Source organism: Panicum virgatum, chromosome 2N (assembly GCF_016808335.1).
Source record: "Panicum virgatum strain AP13 chromosome 2N, P.virgatum_v5, whole genome shotgun sequence".
In the NCBI taxonomy this organism is placed as follows: domain Eukaryota; kingdom Viridiplantae; phylum Streptophyta; class Magnoliopsida; order Poales; family Poaceae; genus Panicum; species Panicum virgatum.
In genome coordinates this window covers 64,860,288-64,880,149 of record NC_053146.1, presented here as the reverse complement: position 1 = coordinate 64,880,149, position 19,862 = coordinate 64,860,288, and the positions used below count along the sequence as shown (strand labels likewise).

The 19,862-nt window shown below is 49.6% G+C and overlaps 1 protein-coding gene, 1 non-coding gene and 1 pseudogene across 2 annotated transcripts; 1 reads left to right on the top strand and 2 right to left on the bottom strand.

Annotated features, from left to right (window-relative positions):
* Positions 1-913: 913 nt before the first annotated feature.
* LOC120658573 lies at positions 914-13,644 on the top strand (annotated as a pseudogene).
* Positions 12,002-12,138, bottom strand: LOC120663169. Its single transcript, XR_005670391.1, has one exon. It is a non-coding gene; the product is annotated as a small nucleolar RNA Z247 (small nucleolar RNA).
* Positions 13,645-13,798: 154 nt separating the features above from the next.
* Positions 13,799-17,424, bottom strand: LOC120658506 (LRR receptor-like serine/threonine-protein kinase RPK2). The gene has a single exon (XM_039936756.1). The coding sequence runs from the start codon at positions 17,407-17,409 to the stop codon at positions 14,026-14,028; it is 3,384 nt and encodes a 1,127-aa protein (XP_039792690.1). The 5' UTR covers positions 17,410-17,424; the 3' UTR covers positions 13,799-14,025.
* Positions 17,425-19,862: the final 2,438 nt, after the last annotated feature.

Here is a 19,862-nt window from a genome sequence, read left to right as displayed (position 1 = left end):
GTTAGGGTTGAAAAAAAATTCGCGAATTTTTTTATCTTTGATCGCTTATTTAGAGTATTAAATAAAATCTAACTACAAAACCACTTGCAGGACCCTTTGTAAATTCGTGAGATCAATCTAATGAGGCCTTTGACTGCACGATTAGAGAATCGTTACTGTAGCATCACTGTAGCAAATTATGGATTAATTACCGTCATTAGATTCGTCTCGAAAAGTTACATCCATCCGTAAAAAAATTTTACAAATAAATTTCGTTTAATACTTCATGTATGCATTTGTTTTTTTATGAAATTTTTTTGGTGGTGTTAACCAAACGCGGCTTAAGACGATTCACAGGGACAGCCGTTGATTCTCCGACACGCCGGTCCCCGTGGGACACCATACTGGGAGGTGGCAGGCCTCCGTGGTTGCTGTTTTTTTTTTTTTTTGAGCAGTCCGTGGTTGCTGTTGGACGACGCAACCACGGAAAGGTTGATCCGTTGCGGTTCCAGACAAGTGGAGGTGACATCACCCCAGCCGTTGATTCTCCGACACGCCGGTCGCCGGCGTCGTCATCACCGCTCCGGCGACGATATTTCTCGGCCGGCCGAACTGACGCGAAGTTCCGGACGCGTGGCCAAGCCAGCTCTGATGCGGCGGCCTTCTTGGGCGTGGTGGGCCGTGGGCTCATTTCAGCGGCCACAGCCCAAAGCTGCCCCTGTGGGCGACTCCTAGGCCCAACACATTTCTCCCGCTGCAATCTCCAACGAACACCGCAACAGATTATCGAGGATTAGCCTAAATCCCGCTGGAATATTCCTCGCGCCGCAACGCCTCTGCGTATATAGCGCTCGCCGTCGCGGCAGTCCAACCAGTCCACCGCCTTCCACCCCCACCCAAGCCGGCGGCAGCAGCAGCCATCGCGCCGGCGGAAATGGCGTCCCTCCGTACGTGCCCATGTCCGACGATCTCTTGGCCTGCCGTGACGTGACATGATCTTGATCTGTGGTTGAATCGTTTTTGCGTGCAGGGGTGGTGATCGCGGCCGTGGCCGTCGCGTCTGGTAGCGCGCGCGGCGTCGCGGCGCGGCCGCTGGTCGGTGAAGGCGGGGGCGGGGCGTGGGGGGACAGGGCGCCGCTGCAGGTGTCCCGCCCCTTCAACATCGCGCCCCGGGGATCCAACGGCGAGCTCCCCGAGGAGACGGCGGCGGCGTACGAGCGCGCCATCGACGAGGGCGCCGACTTCATCGAGGCGGACATCGAGGCCACCAAGGACGGGCACCTCGTCTGCTTCCACGACACCACGCTCGACGACACCACGGACGTCGCCAACCGCCCGGAGTTCGCCGGCCGCCGCCGCACGCTCGAGGTGCAATGGGTCAACGTCACGGGATACTTCATCAGTACGTGCGCAGTACACGTATACCGGATCAATCAATTCAGTAATTTCATCTCATTGTCGATCCAAATCATCGATGGGATAACCCGAAGCTCTATTGTTCTTGATTCCTTGCAGCTGATTTCACGCTGGCGGAGCTCAAGACGCTGAGGGCGAAGCAGCGATGGGACTTCCGCGACAAGTCCGACGACGGTGAGCGGCGCGTCCGGCTTCCTAACCGGCGATCCAATCATCATTCCGACCAACAATGTTCAGGAACAATCTGGCCGAACTCTCTCCTTGTTTCCGCAGGCATTTCTGTAACACCCTACCTCCGGACGGTCCACTCTGGAACCGCGGACGGTCCGCCTTATCTGGGTGTGGGCCCCGGTTGTCATCTCCTCTTTCATCCTCATTCCATCGATCAGAGACGAGCTCCGCTCGTCCGCTCGCTCCGTCATCGCCCTCTTCCTTCGATCTCCCTCCTCCAGCCACCATACCTCGATTCTTTGCGCGAGCACCTTCCCCAGCACCTCCTCCACCTTCCCCAACCAATAGCTAGCTCCTTCCCGGCCGGAATCGCCCCCGCCACCGCCGGTCACCATTGGAGCCCGCTTGAAGCTTGGCTCCACCGTCGATCCGCTTCTCCGGTCATCCTCCGCCCGAACCGACCGCGAGAATGGATTCGTGGTGAGTTACTTGTGCTCCCTGACCTTTTTCCCCCTCCTGTTGTGCGTCGCCGGCGCCGGGGAACGGCTGCCGCCGCCACCACCGCACCTGTTGCCGCCTGTCGTGCAGTGTCAAAGAGACGAACCGCGGACGGTCCGCCCAGGAGGGCCGGACAGTCCGCAAGTCATGTTACAAGTTGTCCAGAGACATTGTCTCTGATGGTTTTGCAGAATTGAACTGTGGACGGTCCGCTAAGGAGGACTGGACAGTCCGTCGTTAGGATTAGAAATTTGTCCAGAGACGTCGTTGTATCTGGTGGATTGGCGAAGGTGTATAGAGGACAGTCCGCTAAGGGTGAGGGGACAGTCCGCCAGTCAGTCTAGAAATTCTCCAGAAACATTGGTGGTTCTGGTGGGTCGGCCGAGTTGAACCGCAGACGGTCCTCCATTTGGGCGCGGACAGTCCGCCGGAGAGTATTGAAATTCGTCCAGAGACGTCGTTGGTTCTGGTGGGTTGGCAGAGGTGTACTGCAGACAGTCCGCTACTGGATCGCGGACAGTCCGCAGTATAATTTTAAGTTTATCCAGGGAAGTTGGTAGTTCTGGTAGATCGGCAAGGTTGAGCTGCGGACAGTCCGCTGCTGCATAGCGGACAATCCGCCAGCTAGTTCATTTTGAGTATGGTTCTTTTGTAAGTAGGGAATTTTAGTTGCACTAATTTATATCCAATGCATATGCATTTAATTGGCATTTCATATATATTCATGCATATGCATTAATGCACCTCATTTAGGTACGCTAGACATACACGTGTGGACGTGAAGCAGGCGGTGTTGGAGCCAAACCCTAAGACGGTGTTCGCTGGACATCTCCAGAAGATGGAAGGACCCGCTGACGCAACCAAAGACCCGGCCTAAGGTCGGAAGGGCCCAAGGCCGAAAATAATATTAACACTAACTTAGTGTTACCCTCAGACAAGCCCCGGTGCACATCCTATTATTTCAAATTATGACACCTATATATGTTGCTATTACTTGTGCATTAGGTTTAGGAATAGATTAGAACCCTAGTTGCATGATCCCTAGGTTCCCTTGAATATACTAGTATGTATAGGACGATAGAAATGCTATTCTTACTAGATCTCGGTAGAAGTCGAGTGATTATGGTCACTCGCGAGATATAGGATGCCTCTATATTTTGGATATATGGAATATTGGATTATGCAGGAAAGAAAGAGAATTTGGAGACCGGACGGGGGAGAGGTTAGCCCCGTCTGTGTCGGTTAAGGATCGTCCGTTGTCTGGCCCTGTGATCGAGTTTGAATTGTACTAACCGCATGCCGGGAGTAGGAGGTAGTCGAAACCGGTAAGCCTAGTACTACCTCGCTTCGAAAGTACAGAACTTCATCACCACCCCTTAGGGCGAGTCGAGTAGTCGCGGAGAAACGGGATGCATAAGTTTACTTTTGGTGGTCTCACGTTGAGCTCGACTGACTATATGTAGGTGGGGCGGTTCTGTAGTTCGAGACGGGGTGAGAAAGGGTTGGTGCGTGGGGTCCGACGGGGCCTATACGTGCCGTGTTGGTTAGGTCCACCTTGCAAGGTTAAATCGGATCGATTCGCCGTCAGTCGCTCTCGGATATGAGCACCTTGATCGCAGCACTGCATCGTAGTAAGCCTTATAGAATTTAAGTGATGTTTGGAAAATAATTATCTTGATTTAATATTCAATGTTTGCTATGGCTGCTTAGAAGATGCAAATACTAGTTCATGAATTAAGCATATAGAATTTGGGGCTAAAAGTCGAAAAATAAGGATTTACTTTAGGGGTTTTTTCTGCAAAATAACCACCAGCCAAAAACTTTGCATGTCTAGGTATGTGGGCTAAGTTATACTCACTGGTTGGGTAAGTCTTGCTGAGTATTAGTTGCTCAGGGTTTGTTGTTTACCCTATTTCAGGTATAGAAGCTAACTAGGTTTCACATCGGTGGGCTCGATGTGGCGCCTTGTCTTCACGTCTCGGTAGTTCTCGACTTATTTAGTTTGTTTTATTTATTCTCTAGTAAAAATGCTCTGTAAGTTAGATTCTTCTCCGCTGCTATCTTTTCTTTTATAAAGTTTAAATTTAAAGCGGTTTTGTAAAAGTTTTGCTATTATTTACTATTTTTGTAAGTTTTTTATCATGCTGGTACCTTCTGCGCTCGCCTTCGTGCAAGACTTCTGGTGTGTTTTGATCGGCCTGTGGGTTGGAAACAACCTGTTAAGTTACACTTAATTAAGCTAATGCGCCTGATACGTTCAAATGATGGCGGTTATGCTTAATTAAGCGTTTTAACTCGGCGGGTCTGTCACAATTTCGTCGATCATCACGTTCGAGGAGTTCATCAACATCGCGCTTGTAAGATAATATTGGAACGGCTTAAACCCATAGGCTGCCGATGCATTGCATTATATAGAGCAAGTTACAAGAGGGATTGGTACATGACCGATTAGTACAGAAGTAGGACTTTGAGTCCTAGTAGAATATAACAATAGCTATCGGAAACCAATCCTAATACATGTATGTCTACACCCCCCTCAATCACAACTTGCACAAGTTGAGATTGGCTCTGAATTCTTACAAACGGTTCACTGTTTGTGGTTTTGTAAACCCATCAGCAACTTGATCAGCGGATGATATGATCCGTATATCCAACAATTTGGCTCCAACTCGCTCTCTGACGAAGTGATAGTCGACTTCAATATGTTTAGTACGGGCATGAAACACCGGATTGGCTAATAAATAAGTGGCACCAATATTATCACACCAAAGAACAACAGCTTTCGGATGTGAAATTCCCAACTCTGTGAGAAGACTTTGTACCCAAATGACTTCTGCTGTTGCATTAGCAAGAGCTTTATATTCTGCTTCAGTACTCGATCTTGATACCGTGGTTTGTTTTCTAGCACTCCACGAGATAAGATTGGAACCTAGAAAAATAGCAAAACCTCCCGTAGATTTCCTATCATCTGAGCACCCGGCCCAGTCAGCATCAGAAAAGGCACAGACCAAATTAGACCGAGATGGAACAATCCGGAGACCAAAATCAACCGTACCACTAATATACCTCAAAATTCTTTTAACCGCGGTAAAGTGAACGGATGTGGGAGAGTGAAGATACTGACAAACTTTGTTGACCGCAAAAGCAATATCAGGACAAGTGTCAAGTATTGGAGACCACCAACAAGACTGCGGTATTTTGTAGCTGTATTGTTGTCCAAAGGATCACCAACATTTTTAGTGAGTTTCTCTGAAACAGCCATCGGTGTGGAAACAGCTTTACAATCTGTGAGACCAGCACGAGAGATCAAATCACGAGCATATTTGGACTGAGTGAGTAACAGGTCATGTTTATTGGCTGACACTTCAATGCCCAAAAAATAGTGTAGAGAGCCAAGATCTTTAAGTGCAAAATCATCACGTAGATCCAGTAGCAGTGCATCAGTTGCTTGCGGAATAGAACTGACAACAATTATATCATCCACATATACCAAGAAGTATATAATAATGTCACCTTTTTTAAAGAAAAATAGAGAAATGTCAGCTTTTGATGCTTGAAAACCAAGATCTTGAAGCTTATTGCTCAACCGAGAATACCATGCTCGAGGAGCCTGTTTCAATCCATACAGAGATTTATCAAGCTTGCAAACATAGCCTAGAAATTGTGAATCTTCATAGCCAGGTGGTTGTTTCATATAAACGTCCTCCTCCAGAACACCATGTGAAGCGTCTCCTCATAAGAGGTGACTTAAATGTGATACAAATATCAGTCCCAGGAGGCTGATACACATTTATTACATCAGATGGTATATCACCGTACAAACCTCCGAGGAGGCGGACACTCGATACATACGATAATAAGAAGTAAAAAGGCTATGGTGATACACCAAAGCACGACCCACATGGGATCCATCTCGGGCTCAGAGTATCGCGCCAGCAGAAGCATCCTGAACAGGGCCAACACCACAGGCAAGGTTGGGGTTCGGACACAACCTCTACTCAATGTCTTCAACAACGTAGTCCGGATCTTCCTATGAAGAAAACCACAGATATATATCGGGTGAGTAGAAAAGTACCCAACAAGTCCAACCCCATCCACGGAGGGGGTATCACAGATATGCACAGGATAAATCAAGGATAGGCTGAGGTTTATTTGCAGTAAAGCTAGATTTTACACGTGCAGGGGTTTATTTTTAAAAAGGGTTTTCTCAAAGCGATTCATTACTAACAGAGTAATAAGCGGGGTTGATCCTACACAAAGGATCCAAGTTTTAATGCTACCGGACTCCTCATCCGCAGTAGCTCATGGCACAACTGCCGGACACTTTTCCCAAAACAACTCACACCGCAAAAACATCCCTCCCAAAAGTCTAGTTGTGTGACCGAACCGTAACCCGCTCAATACCGTGAGCACGGCTATTTGAATAGATTTTACACTCTGCAGAGATGTGCAACTTTACCCACAAGTGGGGTACCACAGCACGATCACCTTAGTGTCGGTGCAGATCCCATCAAAGCCATTACCCACCTTAGCTAGACCTGGCTAGCACGGACTTCACCAAGGGGCCATTGACCTAACACTGAGGTTTAACCGGGGCATAAGTCACCACGACCTTATCCCTTCTCCTTGGTCACCCGTTGCTCTCAGCTTTCCTGATGGCTATCAGACTAACTAGTGGGGTTTATGCTAAGCCGTTGCCACATACAACGGTAGAGTGATTTGCACGATAGTTGAGTTAGGCAAGATGACACATCAACTCGGTCCTTAATGGTGACAGGATGGATATCTCCCAACCTCCTTGCTCTACCACAATGGTACGAGCCTCCGACGCATGACAACCCTCCCAGGAAATGCCATTCATCCATCCCATCTTAACATTTTATTCCTTATAACCCAACTTCCCTTTTCTTCATACTCACGCGTTTTCCCTTTAATAAAGCATGTTGTAACTATTTTTGAGTGTAATAAAACAAGTACCGGGTCCTAAGCGGCGCTTTAGCAGCGATTAACATCCATAAAGAATAAATCATATATAGATGTTAATCTAGGTGGTCAAGGAATGGCTATAACAAATCAAGGGGTGGCTATCCAACCATATTTTAGTAGTAAAAGCATATGCAATTTTGTAAAATGGACAATAGGTTGTGTTTATAAAACTGGGTCGAAATATGCAATCAAAGGATGAGATTGAACTTGCCGTTCACAAAGCCTTTTGAGAAGTCCTGATCGAGGTACCGTCCTTCGGGTTCGGGCTCACGGTACTAGTCCTCGCACACCTTCTCACGGTACTGCTCGTCGACGGGTTCTTCCTCGGTCACTCCGTGATCTACGGCACACACAAACAAACACACAATAAATAAAAAGAAATAAATGTTTTTATCGTCAAGCTCGAATCGGAAGAAATTAAGATATGGAGATAGGAATAATATTTTTGAGTGGTTTTCTAATGGCACGGCTAGAATTATATTAGAAATGGCGTGGTAAAGTTTTGGGGCAAATGGAGGATTTTTTGCGCATGAAATGATGAGTCGAAGGAGTGGTTAGGGATTAAACGGGGGTTCAAGGGCTTCTTTGTAATTATTTTTGAGAGTGGAAGCACTTGATTATAATTTTTGAAAATATTTGTGTTACTCCAGAAAGGGGTAGGGACCTATTTGAAATTATGTTTATATGGTGGGAGGGCTTATTCATTAAAAGAAATAAGAGAGGGTGTCGGTACCCTGTAACAGGGATACCCACTCCTACTGCAGTAAGGTAGGACTCGCGTAGTCATCCGTAACTATGCCATAAGGGGCGGAACAGCTGGGCCCCACGGGTCAGGCTCTTACCTCACCGGGCCAACGGCCCCGGACCCGCTCCCCGCTCTGGGACGGGTCCGGTGACACCACGTGTCCCTGAGGAGGGGAAGCTCCGAGCCAACAGCCGAGGGCGCGGACCCCCATAGGGGTCCGGGACCTCCCCGCGTCCGTCCGGACCTCCCACGAGCGTAGAACCAACATACCGCCGGGGCGGGGTCCGGGGGCGCCACGTGTCCCGCAGGCGCGGGCGCGGGCATGAGTCTTATCGGAAAGGACTTATCGGAAAATATTTTTAGAAGAGGAAAGGACTTAGTTGTAATTTTTAGAAATAGTTGGGCCACTTTAGAAAGGGGCAGGGGCCTTTATGTAATTAGGTTTGTATGGTGGAGGGGTTCATTTTTGGAAAAGAAAAATAGGAAGGGCTTCTTTGAAAAAGACTAAAAAGGGTGGAAGGGCTTTTCTGGAAAAAGAGGAAAAGGGGAGGGGCTCAGGGAAAAATCGCCCTTCTTCCTCCTACCTCGGCAGGAAATAGGGGAGGGGAGGGTTTGGCGGCGGCGACGCCCGGCCGGCGGCCCTGGGGGCGCGGCGGCGGCCATGGAGGAGGGGGAGAGCACGAGGGGACCCTGGGGATTCGATTCCCCCGCTCACCGCGTGCTGAGGCGGTGTGAGGAGGCGGGTCCATGAGGGCCGGCGGCGGCGGGCAAAGGCGGCCGCGGCCGCGGCGCTGCAAGGCCGGGGAGGGGGCGCGCGGGGGCTGGGCGAGTTCGTGGAGGAGCGGAGGCGCGCGGAGGGGCCTATTTATAGGCTGACGAGGGCGGGGAGGAGGGGGCGCGGGTGGCCGGCGAGGACAGCGAGCTCGGCGGCCATTAATGGCGTGGGGCCGCTCTGGCATCGCGGAGCTGGGCGGTGGCGCTTGAGGCGACGGCGTGCAGCGTGGTCGGCGGCGCTGTGCGGGCGGCTCGCCGGGGCGGGCGCGAGCGCCAAGGCGGGCAAGGGGCCAAGGGGGTACGGCGCGCGCAGAGGAGGGGACGGGGGAGTAGGGGCGGTCGCGCAAGTGGAGGAGGGGTGGGGGCCGGCGCTCGGCGTCAAGCTCTGCTCGGCGCCCTTGCGCGCTGCGCGTGGGAGAAGAAGGGAGAAGGAAGGAAGAAAGAAGGAGGAGAAAGAAAAGAGAAAAAGGAAAAAGGAAAAAAAGGAAAAAAAAAAAGAAAAGAAAAGAAGAGAGAGAGGAAAGAGAGAGAGAGAGAGCGGTCGGCGCGATTCGCGGCGGCGGTCGGCCACGCGCGCGCTGCGACGCTCAGCCGGTCGACGGCGAGCACGCGGAACGAGAGAAAGGAAAAGGGGATAGGACGGCGATTAGTATTGGTGTCGGGACGGCGGGATCGCCGGGAAAGATGTCGGGACACTGGGTGCTCGGAAAAGTTTTTTGAGGTGATTCGAGCTCAGCGATGAAAAAATTTTTGGAAAAAAAATATTTTTTAGTGGGTGATTTATTTGAGCTTATTTTTCGGATGTTACACCATGTAAAAACGCATTCTGAACATCTAGCTGCCCTATAGTCCACTGATTTGAAACAGCCAATGACAACACAAGTCTAATGGTAGCCGCTTTGACAACTGGACTAAAAGTATCTTCATAGTCTAAACCATATCGTTGTTTAAATCCTTTAGCAACCAAACATGCCTTGTAACGATCAATCCTACCATTGGCCTTGCGCTTAACTTTATAAACCCACTTACAGTCAATAATATTTTGATCGGAAGTTGGAGACACAAGATGCCACATCTGATTTTTTATAAGAGCCTGAAACTCAGTATCCATTGCCGCTTTCCAATCTGGAGAAACAAGAGCCTCGTCTAAGGACCGTGGTTCTTTAACTTCACTCAACAATCCATAGCGAATAGTACCATCCGTATATTGCTTGGGCTGACGAATGTTATCCTGCAACCGTGTTCTCGGACGTTGACGGATAGGAGCATGCAGTGGCCTCGGTGGACCTGGAGGTGGTGGCGGAATACGACGCCTCGAGGAGCCAGAAGTAGAGGTAGGACCTGGTGGGGCAGAACATCCAGGTGAAGCAGGGGGCGGCGTAGAGGATTCCTGCAAATTAGTAGGAGTAGCCGCCGGCGAGTCGACGGGATCCACTGCTGGCTCCGGGACAGACAGTGGCACCGCAGCATGTGCAAGCAAATCAGCAGGAGCCACATGTTGTGCAGGAGTGCTGAGCATATCAACGCTAGGATCGGAGCCCGCAGGCAGCAGAGCAGCTCCGGTGTCAGTATTGCTGTTGACTTGCTAAAAAAAGACAGGTCCTCCATTAGAGTTAGGGAACACATGAAAATGCAGCTAACTTGTACCAGAATCGGAAGCTGTAGCTTGCTGACACTCCGAGGAAGCATCTGGGCTATGATCAGCACACGACAAAGAAGGCTCAAGTGAAGCGTTAGCCATAGGGTAAATACTATTATTCATATCCCCAAAAGAATTGAGCAGGCTAGGTGGTAATAAAAGAATCTCAGATTTAAGACGAGAGCCCGCATTAGGATGAAGATTAGAAAAAGGGAAAATACTCTCATCAAATACCACATCACGAGAGATATAAACACGGCCAGTGGAGATGTCTAAGCACTTGTATCCTTTATGAAGATTACTGTAGCCAAGAAAAGCTCATTGTTTGGAGCGAAACTGAAGTTTGTGTTTATTATAGGGACGAAGATTCGGCCAACAAGCGCAGCCAAAAACGCGAAGAAAAGAATAGTTTGGTTTGTCATGGAAGAGACGATACAAAGGTGTAGAAAAATCAATAACTCGACTAGGAGTTCGATTGATGAGGTATGTGGCTGCCAAAAAAGCTTCATCCCAAAATTTTAAAGGCATAGAAGCTTGTGCTAAAAGAGATAGCCCAACTTCAGCAATATGCCTATGTTTTCTTTCAGCCGAGCCATTTTGCTGATGAGCATGAGGACAAGAGACATGATGAACGATGTCAATCTTTTGGAAAAAGAAATTTAGTTTTTGATGTTCACCGCCCCAATCAGTTTGCATAGTAATAATCTTTCGATTAAACAGACGCTCAACATGTTGTTGGAAATTTAGAAAAACTTGAAAAACTTCAGATCGATTTCGGAGAAGATATATCCATGTAAACTTACTAAAATCATCAATAAAGCTTACATAGTACTGATACCGACCAACTGACTGAGGAGCAGGACCCCACACATCCGAAAAAATTAACTCTAATGGGTAAGAAGACACTAGTGGATTTCGGATAAGGCAACTGATGACTCTTAGCTTGTTGACATGCATCACAAACGGCTGGACTAGATTCACGGCTGAAAGATAAATTATTGTCTCTAATGACTCGATCAACAATGATAGAAGAGGGATGCCCCAAACGATGATGCCACCGGGAGATAGAAGGCTTGACTACATGATAAGTTTGAGCAGTGGAGGATGATAGAGGATATAGGCCATCTTGACATCTACCTTGAAGAAGAAGGTTCTTTGTGTGCAGATCCTTCACACAAAAAAAGGTCGGATGAAACTCAAGAAACACATCATTATCAGTGGTGAATTTTTGGACTGAAACAAGGTTCTTTTGAGCTGAGGGCACATGAAGGATATTGTTAAAAGAAAAATCTCGCTTGGGGGTACGAATAATAGATTTACCAATGTGACTAATGCTCATACCTTTACCATCCGCAGCCAGGATCTGATCACCACCATGATAGCGTTCCCGAGTAGTAAGTTTGTCCAATTCACTTGTTATATGATCAGTAGATCCTGAGTCCATATACCAGTTAGAATCAATGCCATAGGAAGGCACAACAAATGACACTGATTTTTGAGTACTGGAACCAGGTTGACGTGCGCCACCAACACCATTGCTTGGAGGAACATACTTCCTATTAAAACGATACCAGCAATTATGAACTGTATGCCCTGTACGTTCACAAAGTTGACACAAAGGAGCCTCATCTTGATCATCAAAGCTATGATTGCTGCTGCTCTTGTTGGATCCTCGACCAGATCCGATTTGGCCACGACCTGGACCACGAGCACGGCCCTGTCCCTGTCCTCGGGAAGCAGAATTAGCTGAAGAATAAAAATGTCCGCCATCTTGATTCTGTTGAAGGAGGCGAGCTTCATAAGAGAGAAGTTGAGCATATAAATCACTCAAACTGACGTTGTCTTTGATAGTCATAGAAGACACAAACGGATTGTACTCAGCATCCAATCCATTGAGAATATATTCTATAATATCATCATCATCAAGTTTCTTCCCTGCTGCAGCCATCTCGTCTGCAAGTCCTTTCATCTTTGTATAATAAGCTGACGCAGAAAGATCTCCCTTCTTCATGCGTGAAAGCTGAGAACGCAATTGAAGGACGCGTGACTTGGATTGAGATGAGAACATCTCAGTGATAGCCTTCCAAACCTCTGCTGTATGCTCAAGAGAGGAAACCTGAACTAGGATCTCCTTGGTCATAGATGACAGCAGGTAAGACAAGACTTGTTGATCTTGTGCGATCCATTGCACATAGGCAGGATTTTCCACCTTTTCTGTAGATTTGTCGGGTTTCTCGACTTGGATCACCGGGGAGGGCTCGGCCGAAGAACCATCGAGGATGCCGACCAGACGTGCGGCACGCACGGCAGGTAGAACCTGGGCTCGCCACACCAGGAAGTTGTCCCGGGTGAGTTTCTCGGACACCGGGATTGTGAAGGAGACCGAAGTCGAAGCCGCGCTCGTCGAAGCCATCTAGGTCGTCGACGAAAAAAAAAAGTGGCTAGATGTTTTTAGGAGAAGGTGGCTCTAATACCATGTAAGATAATATTGGAACGGCTTAAGCCCATAGGCTGCCGATGCATTGCATTATATAGAGCAAGTTACAAGAGGGATTGGTACATGACCGATTAGTACAGAAGTAGGACTTTGAGTCCTAGTAGAATATAACAATAGCTATCGGAAACCAATCCTAATACATGTATGTCTACAGCGCTGAACGCCAAGAGGGTGGTCGGGATCTACCCGTAGATGAAGAACCCGGCGTTCATGAACAAGCACGTGCAGTGGGCGGACGGGAAGAAGTACTAGGACAAGTTCATCGCGACGCTCAAGAAGTACGGGTACGGGGGCAGGTACATGTCGCCGGAGTGGCGCGCCAAGCCGGTCTTCGTCCAGTCCTTCGCGCCGACGGCTCTGGTCCGCGCCGCCGGCCTCACCGACTCGCCGCTCGTCTTCCTGATCGACGGCGTGACCGTCCGGACCGAGGACACCAACCAGTCCTACGACGAGATCACCTCCGGCGAGTACCTCGACTACATGAGGAAGTACGTGGTGGGCATCGGGCCGTGGAAGGACACGGTGGTGCCGCCGACCAAGGACAACCGGCTGGCCACGCCGACGGACCTCGTCGCCATGGCGCACGCGCGCGGGCTGCAGGTGCACCCCTACACGTACCGCAACGAGAACAAGTTCCTGCACTTCAACTTCCGGCAGGACCCGTACGCCGAGTACGACTACTGGATCAACGACGTCGGCGTCGACGGGCTCTTCACTGACTTCCCGGCGAGCCTCCGCCGGTTCCAGGAGTGGACCGCCAAGAAGAAAGATTGATCACGATTTGTAAGGTTGGGGGTAGGATATATAATGGCTTGTCTGGTAGCTGGGTTCTTTGATTCAGATTGTAGCGCTGGAGTTGTTTTCATCTTGGAGACAATTTCCTTGGATTTAGCAATGGCCATACATTGTTTTTGGAATAGTTACTGTTAACCGCAAATCAGTATGTGATCCCCCTTTATCTTTGGATAAAGTATAATTTAATCTTGTTTCACATAATTAGCATGCATAATTCTCTGACCTTCAGCCATTTGCACTGTGTCAATAGAACGGTAGAAAGTGACCAAGACATATGTTATATATGAATACAGTAAGATGCTCTTAACTGAAATCTGAAATCTTTGGCATTAAGATTGTTAATTTACACCTGCTCTTCTTATCAGCAGATACATTAGTGAAATTCTGGAGGAAACTATATTATACAAAGCTGCCATCTACAGGATAAAATCTAGTCAAACAGATGATTAGAAAAAAAAAATCATCACAGGCGCAGGTCCCAGCTATCTTTACCTTCTAGATGGGGAATATGTAAATTATTCATCTCTATCGATGTTCACGAATTGGGGGCTGTAGTTGCTTTAACCGCTGGACAACCTGCTTCATAGTTGGCCGTATGGATAGTGAATCAACAGTGCACATCACTGCTAAATGCAATGTTTCTACCAAGTCATCATGCGGGCTAACATCCCACAGACCATCAATAAAGAATTCCCGAGCACGGCCTTGACGAAGCAGCATGCATGCCCAAGCAACTATGTTGAACCCATTACCATAGGGAGAAAATGATGGGTCCAAGGCTTTCTTGTCTGAGATTAGCTCCATCAGGACAACACCATAGCTATACACATCAGCTTTATCTGAAACACGGCAAGTCATAGCGTATTCTGGAGCAACATATCCAAATGTTCCAGCTACACCAGTGGTTGCATGTGTTTCTGAATTCCCCAAGAGTCTTGCCAGTCCAAAGTCTGAGAGATAAGCATTATTGTTCGTGTCCAACAAAATATTGCTTGGCTTCACATCCCGGTGAAGGATACGAGGAACACATGTATCATGCAGATAAGCAAGTGCTTTTGCAACATCCAGTGCAATCTTGTGCAGCATTTTCCAGTCTACTGGTCTCTTCGATCTCTCCTGTATAAACCTCTCAAGGTTTCCTCCAGACAAGTAGTTATATATGAGAAACATTTCAGACTCACCAAGATGGTAACCTACCAAGGTAACAAGATTTTGATGCCTCAATCTCCCTAGGGTTTTTATCTCCGCATGGAACTGTTGGGCTCCCTGAAATCTCCCGACTGAGAGCCTCTTAATAGCTACCAACACTCCAGGTGCAATTTCAGCCTTGTATGTGGCTCCAAAGCCTCCACTTCCAATGCAATTGCTCGCATTGAAACTTCCAGTGGCTCGAACAACAGTCTCATAAGTGATCGGCACACCGATATCTTGGAAAATTGTAACTTCCCTTCTTCCAGAAGACCGAGCTGACATCCGGGGAGCGCATTTCCTTGTGTATATGAAGAGCACAACCAGTGCAAGGAGGACAGAAACAATTGCTGTTGCAGAAGTGATAGAAGCTATTTCAATTGCATTGAATGAGTTGTTCCCTCCTTCATTTTGTGGGTCTGAAGTTGTAGTATCATTGGAGTCATTTGAATTCAAACCACGACCCTGCTGAGCAGCTGAGGGCACGGCCAGAGTGTACACATGACAAGATTGCAGTAAAGGATTCCCAATAACGCTATCACATCTAACCGTATTCCCATTCGTTGGCACTGGACCAGACAAATTGTTGAATGACACATTAAACATGGCGAGGGATGCTGAAGTAGCAAATCCTGAAGGAATATTCCCAGTAAGTTTATTGTTATCAAGGAGGAGTGCAGTGAGATTTCTCAAGTCAGCAAGGGCATCAGGGATCACCCCTGTGAGAAGGTTTGATGAGAGGTCCAAAACCCGGAGAGCATGCAGCTGATTAATATCAGCTGGAATGGTGCCGTTCAGAAGATTATGGGCCAAAGAGAGGTGCTCTAAATGCGGCAGTTTCTTCACAGAAGTAGGAATTTCACCACCAAGGTGATTCCTACTCAAATCCAAGCTGATAAGGTAACTTAAGCCCCCGATGCTTGATGGTATCGTACCTGAAAGCTGGTTACCAGCAATACCAAGAACAACAAGAGAACTGCACAGCAAGCCAATTTCTTCAGGAATAGCTCCAGCTATCAAGTTGTTGCTGACTTCCACAACAAAGCCCCTTGAGCTGTTGCACTTGTCAAATAGGCCAGGCTGAAGCTGCCCGCCGAGATGATTCCCATCAGCCAAGAATGCATAGGACCCCTGCATCCCCAACTTCTCAGCAGCAAGCGGCAAGGTTGCAACTGCACCAGTAAAATTGTTCCGGGCAAAACTATGGTAGCCTGTCAAATGCACACCCAATGGTAATGAGGTTGAGATAAAGCCAGCAAGCGCTTGATATGTGAAGAAGGAAGAATACTCTGACACCAAGTCATCCAATGGTGGCAGGGAGGAAAGACAATTCTTTGAGATAAATACTGGAATCATGCCAGATAACTGGTTTCCGCTGACATCAAACACATCCATGCAAGGAACTGGCAGTGAAGGGTCGACTGAACCTATAAGCTTGTTCGAGCTCAAATTCAAGAACCTCAGATTCGCACATTCCACCAGGCCCTTAGGAATGCCACCAGACAACAGATTGTCCCCCAAATTCATCACCTCCAAGCTCTGGCAAGAACTCCAGTTGCCCGGCAACTTCCCCTCCAATGTAGCCCTTGGTGCCCACAGCACCCTCAGCTTCGGCAGCGCTGCGACAGCTTCCGGAATCCCTCCTTGGAAGTAGTTGAAGTCATCGACCGCTCCGTAATCGGACGAATTCAAACCATCAAGCCCCGCATAAGGATTGGACAACACAAGCACTGACAGCTGAACACAACCACCAAGCTCTGATGGCACAGGCCCACTAAAACTGTTCCTGGACACATCCAAAGCCCGCAGGTTCTTCAGCCGACCAATCTCTGGCGGAATGATGTCATCCAGCAGATTGGAGGACAGCGACAGCGCTTCCAGCTTGCTACAGTTGCCCAAGCTCCGGGGGATGCCACCGACGAGCAGGTTCCCGGAGAGGTCGAGGAACTGCAGGCTTCGGCACCCGGCGCCACCAAGTTCGTCAGGGATGGCGCCGCCGAATCGGTTGGAGGCAAGTGACAGGCGCCGCAGCCCAGGGAGCGCGACGAGGGCCGCGGGCACGGAACCGTTGAGCTGGTTGTAGGCGAGGTCCAGAGTCTGGAGCTCGACGCAGGCCAGCGCCGCGGGGATTCCACCCTGGAGCCGGTTGCCGGAGAGGTCAAGCACTTGGAGGCGGCGCAGCGACCAGATCGCCGGTGGGAGCTGTCCCGAGAGCGCGTGGGACGGGAGAGCGAGCACGCGGAGCGCCCGCAGCGCCGCGACGGCCGGGGACAGCTCGCCCGCGAGCGCGCGACCTGGCGCGGAGGAGATGTTGAACGCGACCACCTCCCCGCCCGCGCCGCACGACACACCCAGCCAGCGGCAGTGGTCTGCGGAGGCCGGGGTCCAGTCGCGCAGCAGTCCGCCCGGGTCGGCCGTCACAGCCGCCTTGAACTTCATCAACGCCTCGCGCTCGCCGCTGCCGGAAACCGAGGTCGCGTCTCCGAGCAGCAGCAGCAGCAAGAGCAGCTTCAGTGGTAGGGTTTGTGCGGCCATGAGTCGAGTCGGCGGCGGCGGCGGGGGCCGCCGTCGCATTGGGGCGGGGCAGTGGGGGAGGGGCGGAGTGCTTGGCCCGCGGTGGAGTGTAGTAAGAGTGAGGCGGCGGCGGCCGGCGGCGAGAGGGAGCGGGCACGCGTGGATTTTTTGCGGCGGGGACCTCGGGGTGGTTGGAGTTTTGCGCATTGCGCCCTCGGGTGGAGGGTGGGGGTTGGGGTTGCTTGGTTTGGAAGCTTGGAGCATGTGACCCAGCGGCTGGCACTGGGCACAGTGTGGTTCGCGGCTAAGGCCCCCGGTTACCCTCAAATTGCACTAGCATTGTGATGATTTTGGGCTGATGCAGGTGACATAAATGTTTTCTTCTTTGGTACAAAGTGAGCTTACTGGCTAGAAACAGAAAAATCTTTCATAGAATTTCTAAAGGAGGCAATCTTTGTGGAAAGGTGAGTAGCATCTTAGTGTGAAGTGAGCTGCCAATAGAAACATGTCAATTCTAACGATAAGAGATTCTCCGATAAAGATGGATCACTAAGAGCAGGTTTTGATCAAGTCGAACACATTCGTTGCACCTAAATGTATGTGGCAAGGCAGAGAGCCCATCATGAGACAGTAGGGGTGTAGCGCACAATACTCCTTTAGCTATGATAATGGTAGCCTGAACCTTCGGTCACCCACCATTTAGCAAAAATTCGGTATACACACACACGTTTAAATGGTGTTTTAAACGTTCGAAATGATTTTGCATAGCTTTACATGACTAATCAGCCTACACGGCTAGCCATTGAGTAGAATTTACACGTCGTGTAAATAGCCAACGGCCGTGTAGACGAACACTATGATAACATGATGTAAAGTGATAACGAGCTGATGGCTAAATAAATTAGCTCATATATGAAGAAGTGAGATGAGAAGCATCACAACTTGTACTTCAGGATATTTTCCTAGTTACAACTAATAAAGGAGACTTCAATATGACGATCTCAAATGGTGTAATATTCAAGCTAGAAACCATTGAATTTTTTTTTAGCAGAAGAAACTATTGAATTCGACAAGGCTCAAAAGGCAAATAAGAGAATATTGAAGCACCATAAGTTGTAGGGTAGTTAATGCACTCTTAATTGCTGACGGGATAGCATACAGTCTGGTCTTCAAAATCTTAATTATTAAAATAATTCATTAATGTAGAACAAAAAAGTTTGGGATGCAGAATCAATTGATAAAATCCGCTTTATGATCATAATAAATAAATATATAAATTTATGATGCCTATAGCCATAATTCTATGATTTTTCATCTTTGCTGAAGTTACGTCTAATTCCAAGAATTTCACAACCAACAAAAGTATCGTAGCCGATATTTGGCCTTTCACTTAAAATTGTTCTAAAATCCAAATTAACATAGAACATAAAATTTCAACAATCATGTCACCATGCAAAATATGGGACATTGAGGCACAAGACCAAACATATCAGCATCCGTCATTTCTTATCCGACCAAACATACCAGTACATTTTTGTCACTCGACACGTTGATAAGAATGGTAAAGGGCCTTAATTTTCAGCCTATATAATTTAAGAGCCGAGTTTTAATCTTATATAATTTTAAGCTAAAAAAATTTAAAACTAAATTGAATTGTGAAGAAAATATTAGGAGCATAATCCATTACCACCCCTACACATATAGATCTTGCGGGCTCAAAAGAGGCAATGAGAATGAACAGCTCCGTCACTTCACTTGCAGCACCGGTAATCCCCGCTTGTCGTGCAAATACTTTACAACGCGAGGAGCCCGTCCGCAAAACCCCACTGGGGGCGCTCCGAGAGAGAGCACACGACCAGCGCGGCCGCGTGCAATTTCGCGAAAAGGCGGTGTGGAGAGCGAAAAGGCCCCCTCTCCCCTCCCACGCTTTGCTTTTCCCCGCTCCATCCACCACCCGGCCACCCCCCGCCCCGCCTCGGCGGCCTCTGCTTTCCACTGTCGCTTTTCACACCGGCTCCCCCGCGCACCCACGCATCCCCGTTCGCGCGGCGGCGGGCGGGTACGCGCCCCCGTGCGCCCGGGCGCGCCCCTTCCCAATCCCACCCGTTGCTTTCCGCGGCGGGGGTTCGGAATTCCGAAAGCGACGCGGCCCCCCGTGCCCCCGCCGAGGCGAGGCGAGGACGGGACCACCGCGGTGGAGGACGGGACCCACCTGTCAGCGTCGCTCGGGGGCGCCAGCGGCGGGTAGGAAAGGACCCGGGGCCCAGCAGCCGTCAACGTGCCGCCGGGGCGCGGTCAAAGCGGGGGACGGCGGCGGCCGCATGCGGACGCGGTAGTGGGTTGGGCTAGTGGGGGCGTGGCGTGGCCGCGTGGCCCGGGCGGGGGCAGCCGGCACGGCACGGCGAGTGTGGCCCGCCGGTGGACGGAACGGGCGGAGGAGTCGGGTCGAGGGGGAAAAGGGCGCCGTCGTGTCAACTTTTCCGACGGTTGCGTGTTAGGTTGTCGTGTGTCGCCGACGGCAGGAAACGGTGGCCTCGTTCCGTTCCACGTGCGCGACGGCAGCCGGAGAGAGCACGCCCTGTTTCGAAGCGTGCCGGCAGCCCAGCACTTGGGGCTCCCTCCTCTCTCTCTCTCCCCCCCCACGTAGGAGTAGCTGAAAA

What these genes read in the sequence shown, in the direction of transcription:
- LOC120658506 (XM_039936756.1), bottom strand. Translation starts at nt 17,409, where the DNA reads ATGCGCAAAACTCCAACCACCCCGAGGTCCCCGCCGCAAAAAATCCAC.